We start from the raw sequence: 21,615 nt of genomic DNA on the forward strand, positions 1-21,615 counted from the left end.
TGAATTTAACGTCAATAATTTATTTGATTGATAAGGCATTCCAAAATATTACTCCAGTGACATTTCTTAAATATACAAGACCTATGTAAGACCTATTGGAATATGGATATCAAGAGTCCCTACTTAACGAAAGACATTGAGCTACGGGAAAAGGTCCAGAGATGTGCTTCAAAAATCCCCAAATTACTCAAAAAGATGCCCTACTATGGTAGATTAAAAGCACTAAGACTTGCATCATTGGAAGAACGACGAAAAAGAGGGGACATTATAGAAACTTATAAGATACTCAATGATTACAATGACTGCATGAGATGTATCAGTGAAATTCTGACCCAAATTTACGGGGTTATAACTGAAAGCTCTATCGTCACCAATCCCGCCACAATCTTAAAATAAACTTGCTTTCCAGCAGGGTGGTGTCAGACTGGAGTAAATTGTGAAGCTTAACCGTCCATTCCATTTCGGTCAGCCAGTTCAAAAGCCGTTACGATGCTTTTTAAAAGGAAGAAAAACGCAGATGAAAAGCAGTACACGAGATATAGGCGCACCTGCAAAAGCTGCCTGTCTATAACAAATAATAGTAGCGCGTGATATTAACGACCTTATCTCCCTTAGTCTTAGATTTACTATTTCTTCCATTCTTGAAAACGTTTTTGAATATTTATTTTGTTTGTGTTCAAAAAGCTGTTTAGTTTATATATTGTCGTAATTTAGTTATGAAGATGTTAAACTTTCTTTGTTTCTTTGTAAAATTTGAATATGTGCTTAAAAACGTTAATATTCTTTAAATCCCGTACTGAGTAGTAGTAGTAGTAATTCTTGGCAAATTAATTCATGTGTATTAGATGATTTACAAATAAAAAATATAAACTTTTTGATAAGGGTGTTTTAGACTAGAATATTTTATAGTCTCAGGAGTGATAAAGCTTAAAACTGATAATTTTACCTTCATGTATCAAAAATGATCAAGATGCGCTTTGGTTGGTGTACTAATGCAGTGCCCTATGCATAATTAGGTGCGGAAAAGGAATAATAGTAAAAAAGCAATAATATTTCAAGTGATAAGAAGAAGAGTTTTCGTACGGGAATTAATTACGGGCATAATTTTCCTATATTTCCAGCACGTTAAATGAATCAAATAATTGGATGAAAATAAAATTTTGTAATTTAACTTTTTGCCGGGTCATCGAATAACGGGACTTGAAATGATTACGTGGTATTAGTATCCGGTTATAGTGTAATGAAGCGACTAAGATGCGAAGGTAAAAAAATTAGCGAAATACCGAGGGGAAATCGAATAAAAATGAACCTCATACGCGAATTCTTTTTCACCAAGATACGAAAGGCTCGTTAACAACCAACTGTTAGGATAAAAAAAAAATCAACAATGTTTCGGGGGACGATCTAAATAACTCCCTAGGAAAGATTCCAACTAGTCTGCAAACATTTAGACGTACTCAAAACATTAAACATTTTTTTTTTTTTTTAAACACTTTATATACATATACAATATATATACATACAAGGGCGGGCATATTGCCTTAAGGCAATTTCTTCCTACCTACCTAAACCGTTCAGTTTGAGAAAATTATAAATACATGGACATATTGAATCTTACAATTTTATACAAAAATTCAAAACGAAGATTCACAAAACAAAAATTAACACTCTACTATGAAGAGAGGAAAGGGGATGGGAAGGAAAGAAGAAGGATAAAGGAACAAATTAAATATTTAGATAGTGACATTTAAATCTTGACTTAAATGTAAATAAAGAAGGGGCGTCTCTAACATTAGTGGGTAGATTATTCCACAATCAACAGGGACGACGAACATTTTAGAGAAGGTAATATAGATCTATATATATATCTATATGTATATATATAGATCTATATTACCTTCTCTAAAATGTTCTTCATCGCTATTGTAATATGTTAATATTAGCAGCTCTCCAGGGATTTGAATCAAGTCCTTGTCTACAAAAGTTTTGACAAACTTAAAAGATTATTGTTGAAACTGGTGAAAGAAGCAAAAAGTTGGAAAAATATTTTCAGGCGTTGCCTAGTAGGTGAATTGGTTCAGCCTTAAGAATCTCACTCACGTGATTGAGGTTTTGGCTTTTTTACTTCACAAAAGTCAACAAATGGAAAAGTAGAGAAAATGTGAATGTTTAAACATGAGCAGAATGGTGAATATTTCACAGTGTGTAAAATGGCCACTTAAACCAGCCAATGACAGGTCGTGGGCTCTGTAAATGCCAGCTACCAGCAGTTTTTTAAGTGACACACTGTTTTTTAATTGAATCTCTCTCTCACTACACTTTGAGCTTGAAATATTTCAATCGCTTACCAGTATTGAAAATTGATGAGGAGCATTCCGAAGCCCATGTACAGCTCGAGGACCTCGAGAGCGGCGGAGTGCCGTGCGTTTGTGTCTCTGCATCCTTTATATACCCTCCACTGGCGAGACTCCGAACCCCACAGCCAATTAGATCGCTGGTTTCGGATCCGTAAGCTTGCTGCCTAGAGCCGGTCAAAGCGTCTTTATGATAACCCTGAAACAATCATCAAAACAAAATATCGTTAAGGTAATTTTTTTTGCCACCATCAATATCCTCCATAAGCCATATATATCCTCCATAAGCATATTTTTTTCTTCATTTTTAATATTATTTCCATTTGTAAATAATTACTACAAACTTTTAAATACTTATTTTACTTTCACAGTGTGTAAAATGGCCACTTAAACCAGCCAATGACAGGTCATAAGTCCTGTAAATGTCTACACTTCCATTTTCCCTTCTCAAATATGTTTCCCTCTCTGTTGAAATGAATTTAAATATGAATAACTCCCTAGGGAGGAAATCCAGCCAGTCTGCAAGCATTTGGACGTACTTAAACATTGTTGAATTAACTACCTGATAAAAGAAGAAGCATAAAAATTGGAAAATTGTTTTAAGGCGTTGCCTAGTAGGCAATTTGGTTCTGCCGGATGAATCTCACCCACGTGATAAAGGTTTCAGCTCTTTTGCTTCACAAAAGTCTACAGATGGAAGAGTTGAGAAAATGTGGATGTTTAAACATGGGCAGAATGGTGAATGTTACACAGTGTGTAAAGTGACCACTTATACCAGCCAATGACAGGTCATAAACCCTTTAAATGCCTAGACTTGTATATTCCCTTCCTAAAAACGTTTTCCCTCTCTGTTGAAATAAATTTTAATATGGAAACTTTACTGGTCCATTAGAGTTAAGTCTAACTGTGAAATATAAAAATATGTAACCGTACTGTATGTTTCCTGAATAAAAGAAAATAAAAAATAAATATAATTAAAAGAAGTCCTCCATAGATTTGACAAAATCACAGAGTAACACAAAATCATGCAAAAACATTACTTTTTAGAATGAACGAAACCGGTAGGAAGACCCACAGTCTTTAAAACAGTTTTCGGGTATATGGAGGGAGTACTTTTACTGTTGAAACTATTGCAGGCAAATAACAAAATGTTTTCATCATCATTCCCTTAGCCGCACATAAAAGTGTATAGGGCACCGTAATGGTACTACAAACGCAGCGTAGCAGCGAATATTTGTGAAGTATTTGGTGATAACAAATAAACTGTGTCCGTTTTTTTCCAAATGACCAAAAGAAAAATAAAATGTGTCGGTTATACGTCATTCGAAATAAAATTTTCTGGTCTACAAGATACTGTGCTTGCTTATTCGTTATTTTTATTATTAAATTCGATTACCAGCCTTTAAAATGTAATGTGAAGTATACTAAAGTGAGCATTTTCGACACCTCCAGTTCGCGTTCAGTCGATGTATTAAAGATACCAAAACTATTGCGATACTTGCGTAGTGTACGGTGAAGATGCTATAAATTATTAACTATTTTTATATAAAATAATGAAGAAGAATACATTTTTTTCCAATTTGTTGGTGTTAAACTAAGTTGTGTCCGTTCTTCTGTTCGCGTTCAATCGAAGGAATAAAGCTACCAAATATTTGTACATAATACGGTGAAGTCGTTATGAATTATTGACTAATAAAGGAGAATACATCAATAACTCTTTTATTTATGTGTTCTATCGTACTCCAGATTTGGAAGAAAACTGACATAAATTAAGTTAACAAACTTAAGAAATTATTTTTTTAAATATGACTAATGATGTAATAACTTATATTTACAAATAAGTTATTAATTTTAAAAATACTATTTATTTTGAACAATTGGCGCTTTCATCCTCTAATGAGCATCTTCAGACTGGTGGTTGCATTGAAATATTGCGTATTGTATCTTTTTCAACTTATTTTTAAATGTACCTACACCTAAGATAATATTTAGATTTATATAAATTATCCTTACACTGTATAATATTCACCAGTCTGAAAATGCCCATTAGAGGGTGTAAGCGCTAATTGGTCAAAATAAATAAGTGGAAGTGTACCAAGTATTTTTTAAATTAATAAGTTATATGGAAATATAAGTTATTACATCATTACAATGGAATTCCATCAAGAATTGACAATAAATAATTTTAATGAAATATATGAGTAATTCAACACAGGCAGACACTTCTCTTCTTATCTTCATCATTATTCCTCATTCTGCATCCAGTGGTGCAAAGGGCACTGCATTGGTAAACCAAATGCAGCGTATTTATGTCATCTGTTACAAAAAGGTAAGGTGATCAGTCCTACACTTGAGATGCGAAATTTAATATTTTATGCCCACCGTACTAGGGATCGAACCCAAGACCCCAAGATTACACGGAGAGACAGACATACCTCCTCTCGATTTCTTTATTCAGAACATTTACATGAAACAAGCCATTGTATCGAAAACACTCGTTCGGGGTCCTGGTTTTATTGTACAAACGAAACTATATTCAACAATATTTTGAGTTTGTCCAAATTGTTGTAGACAAGGATTGGATTCAACTCCTTGGGGAGCATGGACCAGGTGGATTTATCAACAATATTTTGAGTTTGTCCAAATTTTTGTAGACAAGGACTGGATTTATGAAGAAGTATAGAAATTTTTAAAAAATAACATTTTCAGGCGTTGCCTAGTATGTAGGTGAAAAATTTCAATTAGATAAATCTCACCCGCATAAATAAAGATTTCAGCTCTTCAACTTCACAAACATCAACAGATGTAAGAATTGAAGGAATATAGATGTTCGAATATAGGCAGAATGGTGAATGTTACACAGTGTGTAAAATGGACACTTAAACCAACCAGGTCAGAAGCCCTGTGGATGCCTCGATTTCTATATTACCTTCTCTTAAATGTTCTTCATCTCTGTTGTAATATGGAACTCTATTCTTTATTCGTCTGGACACGAAATTCATTAAACGTTTTCATTTAATCAAATAAGTTTCATTTTATTGAAATATATTTAAAAGGTCTTGAAAATATAATTCAGAAGAAAAACAGAAATATTTTATGAATTACATAATAATAGGTGTATGTGGGTGTAAAACATTAACTGTTTATAAAACTTTTCACCCTTAAGTTTGTTAATGCATTATTTTATTAGCGTTAACAAAAGCAATATCATTTTCACATCAACGAATTTTAATGTTTTTAGAGAACATCTTCCTTTTTGCCTAGTGCACTATTTTACTGGAGTTTCTCGATCAGTGAAGATGCGATACATATTGTTAGAGATGTCAACAATAAAGTTCATGTATCGACAAACTCGTGACGACTTATAACATATCGATATTGGTATCGATACTGCGATTTAATACAAAATCGATCGCGAAGTAGGATAAGCTCAACTCAACATTATGACTCATGCCGAAGCAGATGAGAATCGTATTACGCTATGTCCATATTTGGATGCTATCGGGCTGAAAATCTATTTGTATAATTTGAATTCCTGTCTATCCAAATTCAGATTCAAAATATTATTTACTATTCAGAGTAGAGTAAAATATTATCATAAATCTCTATCTGCACGATATTGTGCATAAAACACTGCATTAAAACAACAAATGAAATTTATTTCGACTATATGTTACATAAAGCTAAGGTGATCAGATTTACTCTTGAGATGCCAGTTCAGAATAACAATGAAAACGCCCACCCTTTTCCCGAAACTGATCATAAAGACTTGTGTCTTTCATCAGTTTCGAATATTTAATAATCGCGAACATAACAAAACATAGAAATTTTAAAAGCTTTCAATGCAGTATTGTCAATTTGTTATCAATTAAATACTAATGATCAGTATCCTAGTTTGTCTACATGACTGTAAAAATACAATGTTTGTTCCAAATAAAGATCATGGCTAAGCGCTTAGAATGCTTTTTTATTATTTTTATTTTTAAAACCAATCAACAGGCTTATGAAAGCCGTAACAGATGGCATGAATGAGAATATGAGAATATTCTAAAAGTAATAAAATAAACAACTACTCAAAACGCGTTTGCACAAAGAAAACATTCACAGAATTCGTCTAATACAGCACGCACTCAAACAACAAAAGAAAAACATTTCTCATTTCAAAGCACATAAATACATCAAATTACCAAGACAATACTGATAAAATCCATCAAATTACCAAGACAATACTGATAAAATCCTAATACAGATCCGAACATGATATCATCTAACTCACGCAAAAATTCCTTTTCGTCATTTCATCATATCTCTCATATAACCGTAATTGTTCTAATGTCAATAGCAAGTACGATCCTTTGCAAAAACTCTCATCGTCCTAAAAATACTTGTCCCGGGTAACCTCTTAGATCTTAGAGCAGACAAAGCGGGTCCTAGAGGTCAGCGTGCGGTCGTCTGGGTTAGTCTAATATTTAGTTGAAGTTTTCACCTTCCTTCGATGGGTACCAAATAATGTACTTATTGTTTCTTCTTCGTAGCGCTGCTCTCATGCCCGAGGATCGTGACCCTTTTGTGGCCGCCCTGATAATTCTTCACCAACTTTCCCTCGACTACCACGCAGCGTTTCAACTACTGATATGCCTGCCACTGTTCTGTTTCTCTCCACGCCACTTACCACAACCAGCCGCTCCAGGCTATTTTCATGCCACGCACAACGTATTGGAAAGAAATGGAGAATTCGTTTCAAGCAAACATTAACCAGAGTTAAACCATCAAGGTTCAATTTCAGATGAATGGACTCGTTGGTACGTTTAGCTGTCTACAAAATTTGGATCATGCGTCTCCAGCACCAAATTTTAAAAGCGATTATTCTTCGTCTTTCCGTTGCTTTGATGGTCCATGTTCCTGTAGCAAATAGTAAAACGGAGTGAACCAAACTCTCGGCGAGATGTATCTTGGTACTGTTACGCACGCCCCTATCTTTCCAGATTTTATCGAGCTTAGACATGGCACCCTTTATTTTAATTGAATTTATTGTTGTAAATAAATGTCTTGACTTGCAAATTTTCCTTTTTAAAAACGTTTTCTGTCTCTGAAGTAATTATCATCATCATTACCATTATCATAATCAACATGCGATAGAAAGTAACGTGGTGGGATATTTATTTAGTAAAGTTTAAGTGTTATAAATGACAATGTGTATTACAATGTGTGCAATTTCAATAAATAATAAAATAAAACAGTAAAATTATAAAAATTCCCAGCATTCTAGTTATATTTAACCCACAGAACTGTATTCTTCATCAATCTAGACACAGAAGAAGTAAATATATATATATCGATATACACACATGGATACATCAGCTGTAGAATCGAATTCAGTGTAATCCAAGTTTTATGGAGATTGTACACCATGATTTTTACTCGAAGTTAACGCATTGCGCTCAATTGAAACAAATTATGTACGTGTGGGTATACCTTATTATATTCAATAAATTTAATTTAGTAATCTGATGAAATGTCAATAGCTAGGAATCCATTAATATTTACGCTAATCTTTACCTGACGACCTTACTTACATCTACGCGATTTGGCATGAATGAATTTCTACCATTTAATAGGTCTATCTATGACTCACAATCGCACGTAAACGATCGACTCCATTTTGTTCAAACATGTGGCCCTCATTCTCTAATTTTGTAATTTTGTCTACGTTCGGGTGGATGAAGAGTACAGTTTCGTGTGGGAAATAGAACCAGAATCCTGGATGAGCGTTTTTGAATCGATGGCTGCTCTCAGGTAAAAATCTTGAAAAATAAAATCGAACAGAGCAATGTCCGCTGCGTTGTAACTACACCTTTCACTGTCTTTTATTAATAACCATCATCACCATTTCTCTTCCTGTATCCAGCGGTACATAGGGCACTGCTTTCGTAAAATAATATTTTACTTACCTACCTACACTTATATAATATACCTACTGTAGACTTTTTTTTTTTTACTTAAAACCGTTTTAATTTTTCATATACATTTAATTATGAACCTACCTTCATTTATTCAGCCTTATATTTTTATAGCTATTTCTATTGTCATATTATTTATATAATGTCATGCAAATTTCTTTAATTTTTTATTATTGTTGTTATTAGACAAGTACCTGCATATTAATGGACAAAAAACTTTTTAATTTTATATCTGTCATGTAAAAGCCCCCTGGACGTATACTGTAATACGGCAATTGAAGATTTTGATGGAAATTTTCACTCTTGAGTTTTTTAGAATGAATCCATCAGAATACCAAACAAATTTGGGATTCGTGTAACAATTTCACATTAAAATACGGTCGAAATATATTTGTATTTAAGAATACGTAAATAGTTAAAAATATATAAATAAAATAACAAAAGGGGCCCTGTAAATTTTAACCAAGGATTAATGCGAGGTCTATAGACCAAGGATCTGAATACGTAAAAGTAATTAAAGTCACTCACACCCAAGGTAGCCCCGGTTCCACGCGCGAGCTGTCGCTTCGCTCACATTTCCCCACGAAAAGAAAGCTTAGATAAGCCGCATTCGTAGACGCGTATTTGGCATAGAAAAAATCAGAAGATTGGTTGTATGATTATATTATCTGTGACGGCCAGCAGAATATACCCGTTACAATATAGATAATAAATAAATAAAAACGCAGCTTATTTCATCTGTTATATGAAGGTAAGGTGATTTATCTTACGCTTCAGGTGACAGTCTAGATACCGTAAAATATTGCAGATTTGGATTAAATATGGATTAAATATTTTACTTAAACACTGGCAGGAATTGAACCTAAAACCTCAAGCGTGGTTGGAGAATGCACCAATCACTACACCACGAGGTAGAGTTATCTTCACTCGATATTATTTTTCAGAGTTTTTAACTGAGAGTAGACATCGGGTCAAAAACGCTCGTTCTGGGTTCTGGTTCTATTTCACACACAAAACTATACTTTCCATCTGCCTTGACACTGAAATTGTTAATAATACTGAAAGTTTTTTTATTTTTTATTTCATAACAAGTTTATACACACAAGTCTATGGAATTCAAAGAAACAGTATAAGCTGAGTGTTTGAGGGAGCCATTTAAACTTTCTTACCGTTTAATTATTGGTCAAACTATTTATAGGTCCTTTTTTAGGATGACTTTAAATGCGTAAACTTAAAATATCGTTTGTGGACAATACAATAGATATTATGATAATATTGTCTTGTCCCAGCTCCGTGAACAGCTTCGGCCGCGTTGTGACAATACGAAAATTCGGCCGCAGTTCACACGCATGCGCTGCGAAAATGAATTCACGACGGCGCAACATTTATTTCGGGCGAATTAAGGAAAAATATTATTTCTTTCATACTAAGATGGATTAGAATTGTCAAAGGACGAACTAAATATAAAAAATAATTATTTTCACAAGGATAATGCGGCCGCGCGCGGTGGCAATGACAATGCCCTGTCCTAAAAATTGCCGCTTACACGTGAGCAACGATCGAGTCCCGGGACACAACAATACTGATTGATTTTTTTGCACTACAACAGGCCAGGAAGCCCAATTGCAGTGGTGAATTACATCACAGAATACCCAGGCTTGAGAAAAATCACATAAGGTTTTTATGGTCTCACCGGGAATCGAACCCGGAACCTTCCGTGTGTGAGTCAAGCGTCTTAACCACTACATCTCGAAGTTTACCAATTAACAACCTTCAAGTATGAAATAGTTGAAACGGTACCTCATATTCTGATTATTCTCATATTGTTTGCTTTTCCGTATAAAGTTTCATAGTTAAAGGCAATTTTTATATCAGTTACATGTTCTTTTCTATCTAATAGTACCATCGAATTATATGTCACTAACCAATTTTTCATATATTTTTTTAAACCAATCAATAAGCTTATAAAAGGACGAATATAATTGTATTCATGATTTATTATATATTGAATTAACTAACCCTAAACAATCCGTGAATCTATTTAAATATACAATAGGTAATAGTCATGGCATGATGATTGGTTTTCTAGCTTTCATATACCAACTTAAAAATACCTAAATTTTATAAATGGGGTCTAGAATTCCAATCGTCTATGCGCTTAGTAGCTGCAAGACGTGTTGTAATCTTACTCCTTTTTACTATTCATTTTATTTTTATTTTTTTTTAGTATCATTAATACACTAAATTTATTTATCAATTTTTAAAATGTGTAAATGGGGGCTAAATTTCTAACTGTCCATGCGCTCTGTAGCTGCAAGACGTCCTGTAATCTAGCTCCTATCTGTTATAATTTTTTATTGATCTTAATTGAAAACGAGGAACTAGAATCCCAACCGTCCATGCGCTCCGTAGCTGCAAGACGTACTGGGATATTTATTAATTGTACAGCGCCCTTGGGGTGATTTTCACAAAAATGGCGCTATATAAATTATCCAACTATATATATATATATTATATATATATATATATATATATATATATATATATATATATATATATATATATATAGTTAAAGCAATTTTTATATAAGTTTCATGTTCTTTTCTATCTAATAGTACCATCGAATTATATGTCACTAACCAATTTTTCATATATTTTTTAAAACCAATCAATAAGCTTATCAAAGGCCGAATATAATTGTATTCATGATATATTATATATTGAATTAACTAACCCTAAACAATCTGTGAATCTATTTAAATGTACAATAGGTAATAGTCATGGCATGATCTAGGCAGACATGGCTAGAGCGTCATCTCAAGTCAGGAGTGATAATACCGCTTGCATCTTGAACGCTTGCTTTTGCTGTAGAAACGCATCAACAGTGTTTGTTAATTGTTGTAATATAAAAAAAAATTTTTTTAAAATCTGTATATCATTAACCAAACTTCCGTTTACCTAACAAAGTGTAACTGTACATATTTAACTATTTTTTTAAATTTTAGTGACATGTTCCTCTTTTTCTTAAATACCACAGATACGCTCGCGGAATTGAAAAAAAAATATATTTCAGGTGGCACATAACTTGCTCGTAAACCTAAGACTATGAATACGAGTTTAGTTATGAAAGCCATATTTGCATATATGCAGCAATAATAAACAAGAACTCCTTTCGGATATAATGTACAGTATCCTCATAAAAGGAACGTTGCAGCCACTCTGCATAGGATCACTAATTGTATTTGTTTTACCAGATATACGAGTTGATTAATATTGTTGTGCTCTTGCGGACATGTGGCGATTCTCATTTCCATTTTAATTAGTTTGTCCAGTAGTTCGTAGGGTGACCAGGGTCGCTACTCTTCATGCTTTTCAATAGCTTGCGCATTGGAATTGTATATATGAAATAGTATTGATTTAATCCATACAGAGCAGTAGCGTGCCTAGGGTTTACGAGTAAGGCAAGCCCATATACATATTTTTAAATCCACATGTGGTGTAATTCCCTGACGGCCTCATAGTATAGTGGTCAGCGCATTTGCCTACCATGCAAAAGGTCTCGGGTTCGATTCCCGACATGGTTGATTTGAAATATTTATTTAAAAAGGTGTTTTTACACTAGAATGTGTCATAGTCCCTGGACTGGTACTTGAAGCGTAAGACTGATCATCTTACCTTCATGTAGCAAAAAATATTAAGATAGGTGCGGAAAAGGAATGATGATGAATTCACTTTTGTGAAAACATGATGTATGCTTTCTTCACTACAGTTGTACAGTCTACAAAGCATCCAAAAAGTATATTATGACGAATAACAATATTTTATGAAAATATGCATAGGATAATCTTTCCGAGTTCGTTTAAATAAACGAAATAAAGAAAACACAATATTATTTTATATAAAGTAATTCCTCAAATATCAACCATTACCAATAAGTAACATTAATAAAATATAGCATGCGTAGAGTTGAATAATAGTCATCGGAACCCATAGATACATAAATATAATAAAGATAAATTATAATTGATATAGAATATTGGAAAAGGAAAAGGATAGTAGATAGGCAAATAAAAAAGAAACGTCGGCCATCTCCGAATTCTTTTTATATATGACGTTTGCACAAAATGAAGTAAATTATCATAAATCTTAACCAGTACGGGTCTTTAATCAATGAAGATAAAAATAACCGTTTAAAATTATCAAATTCCGCAAAAAAGAGCATAATAAACAATCGTAAAGTTTGTTCGATACGAAATACAAGATACGCTCTCTGCCAACTTTACCTTAAAGAAGCTGGCTTCAGATTCCCATATAAAACTCAACATATACAGACAAACATTTTATGAGTTTACTGTTTGTTTACATGCGAATTGCACCGTGAAATAAGCCTCATAAGAACCCCACGTGCGAGAGCGAGATAAGAAGACATAGTGTCGTTCGCGCACACGGATTTCATACGGTTCGGATCTCGGGATGCGTACAGTACCAACGTCGAACAGATCTCTAATTCTCATTTGGCGCGAAATTTAAACAACGAAATGAATTATTTTTAAGCGTTTGGTCCAGATTTGGTCATTTGGAAATAAAATTAATAGGCAAGCCCGGCTTATGGGCTTCTATGGAAATACCGCCACTGATACAGAGTAACCAAAAATGAAGTAATATTTCTATTTCTTCTTCTGCGTTGAAAATAGGTAAGTATCGATGGATAAAAAATACCTTGGTAAGTTAAAAATTCGTTTTCACCTTCTCATAAAGAAGCTTGAAAATATTTCATGCTTAACACATAAACAACAGAAAGAAACACCAAAACTAGTTTACAAAAAACATCAATTTTTACACTATTGAAAGCAAGATTTTTCAAATGAACTCATAAATGTTAGATTGCAATTACATGATTTTTTATTAAAAAAACACAGTATTGTAAACTGAATATATAGATTTTTCATAGATACCTGATTCCATTGCTGTCTTTCTTCAACAGCGTTCTGTCTATGGGTGACATGCTGGTAAACTTGTTTTTTCTCACTACTGTTATTATTCACTCTATCCTCAAAAGTACTTTTTGACAAGTTACGACTATAACCATTCTCAGAAGATACATTTTCGTTACTTCTCAGGTGGTTAAATAATCCTGCTTTTATTTGATTGATATTAACATTCACTAATCTTCCCAAATCTTTTCCCGTTTTATAAGGATTGGGAAATTTCAAACTGGATTCACTTTTGACGGGATTAAAGGCTGGATATTTTGAATTGTTTAAAGGGTTGACGTAATTGCTTTTAGAATCGTTCAGTTCAAAAGACGAAGAAGCTTTTGACTGTACCAAAGCGACTTTTTCTTTTACTTTGAGCTGAGAGCTTTTTGACCAAGTGAGATAATCATTACTTTTGTTTTTTGGTAATAGCTGTGGAGAATTATTTAGTGATTTCGAAACAAGGAGCTTGCGCTTTGAAAGCAAAGGTTCGCAATTTCCAACTAGTTTATTAATATTATGTTTTGGTATCTCAGGAGCTGTGCTTCTTCGTAAACCCAAAGGATGAGTTGTTCGAGAAATAGAATCATCTAAATCTTTTTCTGGTAATGAAACAACTCTTACGAGAACAGCATCACCTGGTGATGGAGATGTAAGAGACTGATTATGTTTTTTAGCTTTACTCAAAAAGTTTCCAAGGATAGTTTTCGATGGTGTTACTTTGTAATTAAAAAATCCATTAGATTTTCCATCGCCATTTTTACCATTTATACTGTTTGAGCTAACTCCAGCATCTGTGAGCGATTTAGATCTTGATTCTAGTTTGTGGCTATATCGTTTATTAGATTCATCTTCATCAGAGTTAAAAACTTCGTCATAATCTGGATCAGATTCCGAATCATCGACTTCATAATTGAAGCGAGGCATTTCTTCCGTATCGTTTATTGAAAGATCCAACAACTTTTTTGAAACAAATTCATTTAACGTTGTTGAAAATTTATCTGAGAAATCTTCGCATTCTTGGCTATTTTGAGATGCTAATGACTGGGTATCATTAACACTATTTTTTATGTTTTCTTTATATTTTTTAATATCTATTTCATGATTATGACCATTTTGGATACCAAAACCTTCATTGCAATCGTATTGTTCATTGAGCTTCGATGTACTGTGACTATTTCTACAGTTTTGATTGGATAGTTTAATGTCTGAATCAGAGTTGTACTTAACACGGCAACCATTTGTGTTCGTGCGAATAATTGTAGTTGACGATCTTCCAGGTTTGGACTGAAATTTTAGTGCTTCTCTTTTCTTCCATTTGTCAAAAACTTCTCCTATCTCCTCCTGTGAACAAAAACCAAAAAACAGAATTAGTTACAATCAAAATGAATAGACCGAAAAAGATCGCGGTAACGATGTTCGCACGAGTGACTTTGTATCTTATAATTAATATCCACGCGTGCTTTATTTGATAATATTTCTCTGCAATAGGAAACGAATGTCAAACGATTAATTTCTGCAGAAAACAACATACAAGTCGTGCGAGAATCATTGCTGACAATACATAGAAACTTGGAACATTATTTTTCATTATTTGCATCCTTCAGGACACGCCGCGAAGTAAACAAAGGATCTAGTATGTGTGGAACTGGTCTGAAGTAGAACAGGATCTCTATCTAGAATCTGTATCCAGAGTGTAATAAATCGGAGATGTATGTTCCAGAATGAACCAGAGAAGACTATAGCGGATCGTGACAACCGCCAAGTGACAACTAATTGCCAATTAACAAGTACTCCGTTGTGTCCTTTACCTATAGTGCGAGAACTCCTCGTCATGTAGATGTGCATTATGTTAGTGGACCTTTGTCATCAAAATAATATCAGAGGTTTATGCGGCGAAGCATTTTATTTATTCACACAATTCGTTATAAGAGAGTTAAAAACGCGTATCAATTACCAATTGCGTTGGAAAATTTGTGCATTCAGAAAAAAAAAATCCCTTTCTATTTCAGACTTTAAAAATATTAATTGTCAAAGGGAAAACATTATTTGGCAACATATTAATATAATATTATCTCCAAATGCTTGCAGACTGGCTGGATTTCCTCCCTAGAGTATTATTCATGTCTTAATTTATTGCAACAGAGAGGAACAACAAATTAAGATACGAATAACTCCCTAGGGAGGAAATCCAGCCAGTCTGCAAGCATTTGGGCTTACTCAAACATTGTTAAATTAACTACCTGGTATAAAAAGAAATATGAAAATTGGAAAATTGTTTTCAGGCGTTCCCTAGTAGGTGATTTGGTTCAACCGGATGAATCTCACCCGCATGATAAAGGTTTCAGCTCCTTTACTTCACAAAAAGTCAACAGATGGAAGAGTCGAGGAAATGTGAGATGAGTAGAATGGTGAATGTTACACAGTGTGTAAAGTGGCCACTTAAACCACCCAATGACAGGTCATAAGCCCTGTAAATGCCTAGACTTCCATATTCCATTCTCAATATTTTTTTCCTTCTCTGTTGCAATAAATTAAAATATAATATTATGTTTTATTTCATATACGAAAATAAGTTGGAATATAACTATTTCACACGATTTACTTGAGTTAATGAAATAAATACGGTCAAAGAACATTAGAGCACATCATACCAAAAATGTTCAACATGTTGCCAAATGAGCTGCAAAGTTGCCAAATAATAATGTTGTTTATTTTGCGTAATTGGTTAGGAGATTGTATTTATTTACATATACATGATTTATTTTGTTCTTTGTACATAAATGGTTATTATAAAAAGCATGTCTATTGATAAGTATTTCATTTAACCTTAAATATTTGTACCTTTGAGTCTTTGAGGATAAAACCACGGGGTCCATTTTTAACGCTTTAAATGAAAAATGCAGAAATTACCGCAATCATACGTGAATATAAGAAACATCTCCTTTCTCTTCCTTAATCTCTCCTCCTTTCTTCTTTCCTCTTTTTTCCTTTTTCCCATTGAGTAATAGTACTGATTTAAGGTAATTTGTACATAAACACATTTCTATTTTTATATATCTTTAGCTTTTTTAAATTTATTTTCTATTGAATATGTTTTAACTTGAATTATAAAAATAAAACATTTATTGTTCTGATTGGTTGAAAGAAATTGCCGCTAAGCAATACGCCCGCCAATTTACAATTAAAATTATGTACAAAAAGTTAAATAAATAAAAATAATAAAACACTGGAGTTTACTTTCGTCATGAATGCTTATTTTAATTGAATTAAAAATCTGAAGTCTACTTTGTTTTAGTGCAAAAAACATAAGTAGTCCCAGATACGCTATTTTAATATCGAATAGAATATCAAATCGGGATATGGTCCATACGATCAGAGGTCCAAGGTTTGATCCCCACTCTACCCCAACTTGATTTCCACTTTCTAATAGTGTGTTTCAAACTTGGCAAAAAGGGCAACTAAAATTAAAATATTTGAGTTAATTATAAGAACGCAAATGTTCATTTTTTAACTTTAAAAAAAAGTACTTTTGCTATCAAAAATTACATTATTTTACTTTGAAAGTTCTTTATGGATTAAAATTATCTCATTTGGTTAAAAGACACAATCACGTAAAATCCTAAAATCTTGTTTCCTTAACATTTTGTTCAATGTAACTCTCGTGGTTTTTTAATTTAAGGTAAAGATTTTATCTTTATTAATATTTTTAACATTTATTTATTTATAATCTATATACGCCTAGAGAGCTTTTACATGACAGGTATCAAATTAATTTGAACGTTTTATGGTATAACAAGTAAATACGTAGTACTTTTTTTGTCAAAAAAAATAAAATAATCCAGGAGTGTCGCAATTAAAAAATATTTCTTAAATCTTTTTGATATTGATAATTATTAGTGTAGTTTAAATAAGATGGTTATGTTATTTTTCTTATACAATAATGTTTTCTTTTTATTTCGGATGTATTAATTTGTATGATATTGTATTGTCAAAAAAAATGTTTTTTCTTGTGTACGGTCCCAAATGAGTTTCTAATAACTCCTGGGAGTATAATATGTCATTTTAATATTATATGTTTTATCAATAATAAAAATAAATAAATAAATAAAATATAAGCGTTCTTATAATTAGGCCATTTTCAACGAGTTGTAAATAGCTCACTGTTAGAAAATGGAAATCAAGTTGGGGTAGAGTGGGGTTTGAACCTCGGGCCTCTGGCCCGTGAGTCCGCAACACTAGCCACGGGACCACAACCCGATCTAATAAACAACATTTTTTTGTTTTTAAGTTAAAAATGATATTATGCTTTCAAGATATATGTAAAGAAAAATACTGCACTGCAATACTGGGTAGGAGCATAATTAAACGTGTTTAAAAACTATAACAGTTTTGGGCAAAAAAAATAAGTTTACAGTAAGTATTATTTCAGTTACGCAAAACAGAAAAATTCAGAGTGATTTTTAATAATTATTTTAAGTGTCTACAGCTTTCTAAATAAATTATTGATCTTTTGTTTAAGCACCCAATTACAAAATGCCAGAAAAGCGGTGTTTTGATACGAACATCCATTTTTTTGTTGCAAAAAACCTGTAAAAATGTTTTTTTTCAATTATTAAAAACTTTTTTAACGGCAAAATAAAATCTAAAATGTCCAGAATCTCAAACGAAACGACTCCTGCTGCGTGGTTTTAAATATTTAATTAGTAAATATAGGTATTTTTCTTAATAATATCAAAATTGTCTAGTAAATTATTCTTAACACACATCTAATTGATCAGCAACTTCATTGAAACATTAATAAGAGTGTCTCAATTATCTAAGACACATTATTTTTTTAACGATTTCGATACATGGAAACAATTTTAAAAATAATGACAAAACATCTTCAAATCACAAAACTCTTCACATCCTTGCTGAAATGGCGGATATTTGTAATACCTAAACAAAAAATATGCAATCTTTTTATGGTGTTAATAATTAAAATGACGTTTCACAACCTACATAATATGCCTAACATTACTTTATAATCATTATCATCGTACAAATTGAATAATTCTAGAAATAAGATATGAAATATTTGCTAATTGAAAAATTTTACGCAATTGGTTGGGAGTGAAATGAATGCAGCAAATATGCATTCAATTATATGTCAATATTAATAAGATGCACTCATGACTTACTCAGTAAATGAATAAACATTACTCAAACAATTTACTGCCATTTGGACAGTGATTTAATTCAGACGTCAAAGATAAAAATTACAACAATGTTTCATTCCTTTAAATATAAATTATTCGTATACGTAATCATTTTTAAGAATCTAATTTCTTACGATACATTATTTTTCAATGTTACATAATCCAATGTTTTTTTTAAATTAAAAAAATAGGATCGTTAAACCTAATTAGACGGACCGAAAAAATTATTCAGCCGAACGTCTTTTTCATGAAATATTAATTATTTCCTTTCTTCCCATCAAACTATTTTTAAATTTTTAAAGAAGACTAGGAAGATACTAAAAAATGTATATTATTTTTTCAAATAAATACGTAGCTACCTTGATTACATTTTATTTTAAAATAATAGATTTATATCCATATTCATACTTCCAAACAAATATTTATTATAAGTGCGAAAAGTGTTTGTCTGTTTGTTTGTGTTTCCTTCACGTTGCAGCGAAATAACCGATCAAATTATTTTTTGCAAAAGGATATCTACTTTTCTTTCCGAAAAAATATTTACTCCTTCGGTAAAACAAAAAAATGAATTCTTATTTCGCCTTATCGTCACTTTCACGATTGCTGTGATTTTTTGCATAGAAATAGCCGAAGAGCTGACAAGTCTCACTAACGACTCTTTCTCCTGCAGAAAATATCACTTCCTCTGGAAAATTCTTGGTGGAAAAACGAATTGAAATCAAAGCTATAGACAAACGGATAGTCGTTTTTTGTTGCATATCGATAGGTGGAGGACCGTCTATCGATACAGGCTACTTTTTATCACCAAAAAAGAAAAAATAACTAACAAAATTAATTTCTCCCCAATACCATACTAAGTTAAATGTTGAATGATTGTCCCTTAAGTTAGAACATAGGAATAACTGTTTTATAAATATTGTATAATCTTTCTGTCTTCAGACGTACTTTTTTTTTTTTCATACAACTAATTTGCAATGCTGCAAACGTATTTTATATTTTTATTGCATTTTTTTTATCGATATTGAAATTCTTTATAATCGGCGTGCGTTCATGAGAAAATGTATGAATGTAGAGGAAGCGAGGTCTGTATGCAAAGACAGAGTGACACGGCATTCTAACCTTTCTGCCTACCCCAATAGGGGAACAGCGTGATGGTTTGTTTCTTTGTTTTGTTTTCCTTTTTTCCCACATATTTATTTTATTTCATTTTACTGTATTGTACTGTATTTTTATTTATTTATTTGTATTATTATTAATTGCATTATTTGGAAGAAACATACACTTGTAGATAATCGTTCGTATAATTCCACGTGCATTTTTAATTACAAAATTACACAGAAAAGAAAGAATTACATTTGACATCTAAGCGTGCTATTTAATGCTATATTGCATAATATATTAATGCATTTTTATAATTAGTTGATACGGAATCTAAAAAAATAACCTTTAGTACAAACCTACTCAGACAAGTCAAACTAATGGAACAGCTATTTGACAGTACGATTGCACATTATACATCCATATATTTAAGATATTATAATATCGATTTAATTGTTATGCAAATGCATGAGTTACTACTTAAATCATTATTTTACAAAATATGTTCAATCCAATTCATTTTTTTTTCAATTCATTTATTTAAATAAAACATATAGAATACCTAGTGTCAATACGAACTATTGCCAGAATTCGTTTTTACACAGATCGTGTTCCACTTTTAACAGCTTTTTTAACCATATAGATATCTATCATACAGGATTACAATTATTTAATAATAGTGTATTGAAAACTTTTGAATAAAACTCCCGTTGGTCCCTTTTTCTCGAATATCACTCAAATTACATACATTAATATTATTATTATAAATCAAATTTCTCTTTTGAAATTCGTATTACTACTAAAATCGCTTTAATGAAATTGTATCGACTTCTCTTGGTTTAAAATCTTCTCCTTATTTTGCTTTTTCAAATTTTAAAGATTACTTGCTATACTTGTTATTCCTTCTTTATTTTTTATTTTTTTCTCTGCTGCTTGGCATGTTTTTATAATTTTAAACTACTTTAAATTACTTACATTATTTGTGTAAATAAAATCAATATATTGCTGCTCTTACAATAATGTGTCATTTATTTTGAAGATGTTTTTTTTAAATTTATTTATTATCTTATATTTCACTTAAAGATTCTTCTCATCGTTTCTTTGAATCTCTTAAAATAAATATGTGTATATTTATGTTTTTCCTTTTTTTAAATAAATGTTATTACTATTTTATTTTATTTTTACATCTGAGCATGTTTTTCATTCTTTATTTCAATTCTTAATTTTTAATTACTCTTACAAATTTTCTTCGTTTTTAATATTATTTCCATTTGTAAATACTCACTACAAACTACAAACTTTAAAATATCTTTTTTTCACTTAAATTTTAATTTTTAAATAACTTTCATTTATGTTTTTCTTTTTCCTTTTTTTTTATACTTTCATAATTAACCTTACATATAATTGCTTTACAATATGGAAACTTTACTGGTCCATTAGAATTAAGTCTAATTGTGTAAAATATTAAACTTTGTAACTGTACTGTATGTTTCCTGAATAAAAGAAAATAAAATAAATAAATAAAATAAATATGCATTACGAACATATATTCAATACGTACATATTATAAAAAAGAAAAAAATACATGAAAAAGACTCATGTCAAAGTAGTAGGATTATCCTGCTCCGGAAAACCCATTCGGATAAATGGAACAGATCAATATCCAGAGCGATGTTGTTCAGTATAGCGGTAGCCCTTCCAACAGGCATAATCATAGGCAAGTTGGTCCTGTATATCGGAATATAAAACAATCTATGCTGACGCTGTCTTAGGTAATTATCAGGAACATATAAACCAATGCTCATCATAATCTCAGAATTATCGATCACACCGCGCAACAATCGAAAAAAATGTGTAGTCAAATACACATTCCTTCAAGTCTCTAAACTGTTGTAGTCAAGCATACCATGGAGAAACTCGGTCGGGTAGAGCCAAGGATTATACCCGCACTCTTTCATGCAGATATATTTTAGGATTTTCTTTATTGTGTGTTTGTTTCTGTTATGCGAGTAGGCAATTCAATAAA

General features: G+C 31.8%; 1 protein-coding gene across 3 annotated transcripts in view; it reads right to left on the bottom strand.

The window, feature by feature from the left end:
• The window catches only part of cv-c (RhoGTPase activating protein), a 706,457-nt gene that overhangs the window by 422,938 nt on the left and 261,904 nt on the right, over positions 1 to 21,615 (bottom strand). For all 3 annotated transcript variants that reach the window (XM_088223710.1, XM_088223711.1, XM_088223712.1), the window contains 2 exons: positions 13,270 to 14,634; positions 2,349 to 2,553 (listed from right to left, as the gene is read on the bottom strand). In XM_088223710.1, coding sequence (XP_088079836.1) covers positions 2,349 to 2,553; positions 13,270 to 14,634 — 1,570 coding nt within the window. The remainder of the gene's footprint in view (positions 1 to 2,348; positions 2,554 to 13,269; positions 14,635 to 21,615) is intronic.

The sequence above is a fragment of the Micrasema longulum genome, unplaced genomic scaffold (genome assembly GCF_059751315.1).
Source record: "Micrasema longulum isolate JH-2025_06_02 unplaced genomic scaffold, ASM5975131v1 h1tg000248l, whole genome shotgun sequence".
NCBI lineage: Eukaryota > Metazoa > Arthropoda > Insecta > Trichoptera > Brachycentridae > Micrasema > Micrasema longulum.